This window comes from Camelina sativa, chromosome 16 (genome assembly GCF_000633955.1).
Source record: "Camelina sativa cultivar DH55 chromosome 16, Cs, whole genome shotgun sequence".
Classification (NCBI taxonomy): domain Eukaryota; kingdom Viridiplantae; phylum Streptophyta; class Magnoliopsida; order Brassicales; family Brassicaceae; genus Camelina; species Camelina sativa.
Window position 1 is genome coordinate 26,775,848 of NC_025700.1, and position 2,208 is coordinate 26,778,055.

Consider the following 2,208-nt stretch of genomic DNA (forward strand, 5'->3'; position numbering starts at 1 on the left):
AAAACAAAGAAACAAGAAAGTATATATGTTTACCTCATCAAAACAAAGATGCATGTGTTAGGTTTAAGGCTTTAAGGAGACATTGAGCTGTCTTTGTTTGGTGTGGTCTTTTTGAGTCTTATCACATCAAAGAGCAAACATAAGCGTCAAGTGAATAAGAACATCAACTGAGGGATCGATTATTCATATAACTCTGATTTGTCTTTTATTGGAACATGCACTTTTCTTTTTTTTCCCCATGTGTTTGAACACTCTATCTTACTTTTGTAGGGCAAGATAATGAATCTTATCAATATCTTCTGTTGATTTGATCACTCTACTCCAGTAATATAGTCTTAAGTCATCATATCACTTGGAAGCAAAGGATGTTCAATCTAGATTTTAGTTACTTAAGGGTTTCTTTTTCGTGTTTTCATTTTTGTGTTTCCTAAATCCATAACCTAAATAAAACCAAATTTAGTATAGATCGGATTAGTTTTTATTTTATTTTTGTCAAACAAATTGTATTTGGCTTTACTTGAAGATTGATGCGATGGGCAGCTCGAAAGATCTAAAAAGCTTGCAAGCATATGGTTAACTCTAGAATCACCATGAAGAACTCCACATTTAAGAATTGAATATGCATGACGAACAAATTAACTCAGCGAGAATAGTCTATTTCATCTATATGAGAACATATATGATATATGTAGCATCATTCAACACTGAACGTTCACACAATCAACAACAATGACCAAGCAACATGTTTGATTGTATGTCGGTCGTCGTGGCTTGTAAGAGCATTGAGATGACAATAACAGAGATAATATTGTATTGAAGATTCTTCTCCAAGGACAAGAGGTACATGCCGCGTGAGATAAGGTAATGGTAACCAAGCTTCACATACTTAACTTGAATGGTGAATGGAAGAGGAAGCTACGACAACTAATAAGAAGCGAAAAAAATTGACATGAAAAAGTTGTCTGTTTGCAAATATACTTTATATGAGCCTTCTAGGATATATGTAATTCAGAAATGTGTATAAGACATTGTCCCATGCCTATCTAGTGGCCATTTACTAGTAGAGAGGATGTAAATGAAAAGAGCAGAAGCAGAAGATGACATACATAGAGATAACAACATAGGACTTGTTCCATCAACACACATATTTCGCAACCATATATAAAATCCAGCAGGATCACAATAGGTTCAAACCATGTTTACAAGAAACATAAACCGAGAATCTGTAGGTAGAATACATTGCATAATCTCCTTACTGTAAACGAAGGCAGGTGACAACGGATTCACTTAACAAGCACGTTTTGAGCTTGAATCTCCTGCTGCTGCTGGTGGTAGTTAAGTGGCCTCCTGAAAAGCATTATATGCGGCTCAGGCCTATGAATCGCGTAATGCACCCATCCACGGCTTTGCTGCACTCCTATTGCACGCCACTCGTTCTACAAACATCCCAATCCCAGCATTTACCATCACAAAATTCAACACTAAATCCAGAATACAAGAACGGAGAGATTGCACAACACAATGTCTTCAATATCATCATCACTAAACAACTATAAACCCTTAAACAAAATCTCAAAAAACAAACAAACAAGCGTATAATCTCAATTTGATCATCTTTTAACGAACAACAACAACATAAACACAGAAACCTCCAAAGAGACTATAATACCATTTAACCAAAAATGTTCAAATCTCTGGATAGATAGAGAACAATCTAATTGTAATTTTGTAACAGATACAATTTGGATTTAAAAGCAAAGGTTTCAAATCCTAACCACTATTAGATTTCCCATACTTTAATTTCGTAAGGTTCAGGCACATTTTGATAGGCTTCGATGATCTGATCCGAGGAATAGAAGAATCATAGAAATCACACAGAGCAATGCGAGTAAAAAAAAAAAACTTACTTCGGAGAGAAGACGATTCTTAGGAAGAAGCTTAGCGAACTCAGGAGGAAGAACGACGTGCCTGTAATACCGATTCGATCACGCTTTCAGAGAATTGAGAGTAATAAATTGGAGGAAGAAACAAAAATTGAAGAGCGTTACCTGTACTCGAAAGTGTCATCGAAGTATTTCTCAGAGTATTGGATCTGACCCATCTCTCTCACCCTCTCTCTCTGATTTGATGCGAAACCCTAATGAAGAAATGGAGAAGGTAAAGAGGAAATAAAGAATCTGCAAATCTGACGTTTGAAATGTGAGGAAG

General features: G+C 35.8%; 1 protein-coding gene across 1 annotated transcript; it reads right to left on the minus strand.

The window, feature by feature from the left end:
* Positions 1,073-2,208, minus strand: LOC104752690 (cyclin-dependent kinases regulatory subunit 1-like). Its single transcript, XM_010474892.1, has 3 exons — positions 2,049-2,208; positions 1,908-1,968; positions 1,073-1,436 (listed from the first exon to the last, which is right to left on the minus strand). The coding sequence occupies exons 1-3, from the start codon at positions 2,099-2,101 to the stop codon at positions 1,284-1,286; spliced, it is 267 nt and encodes an 88-aa protein (XP_010473194.1). The 5' UTR covers positions 2,102-2,208; the 3' UTR covers positions 1,073-1,283.

Coding starts and splice junctions, on each gene's coding strand:
- LOC104752690 (XM_010474892.1), bottom strand. CDS start 2,101: ATGGGTCAGATCCAATACTCTGAGAAATACTTCGATGACACTTTCGAG. Junction 1,969..2,048: donor GATGACACTTTCGAGTACAG/GTAACGCTCTTC, acceptor TCGGTATTACAG/GCACGTCGTTCTTCCTCCTG. Junction 1,437..1,907: donor AGAATCGTCTTCTCTCCGAA/GTAAGTTTTTTT, acceptor GGATGTTTGTAG/AACGAGTGGCGTGCAATAGG.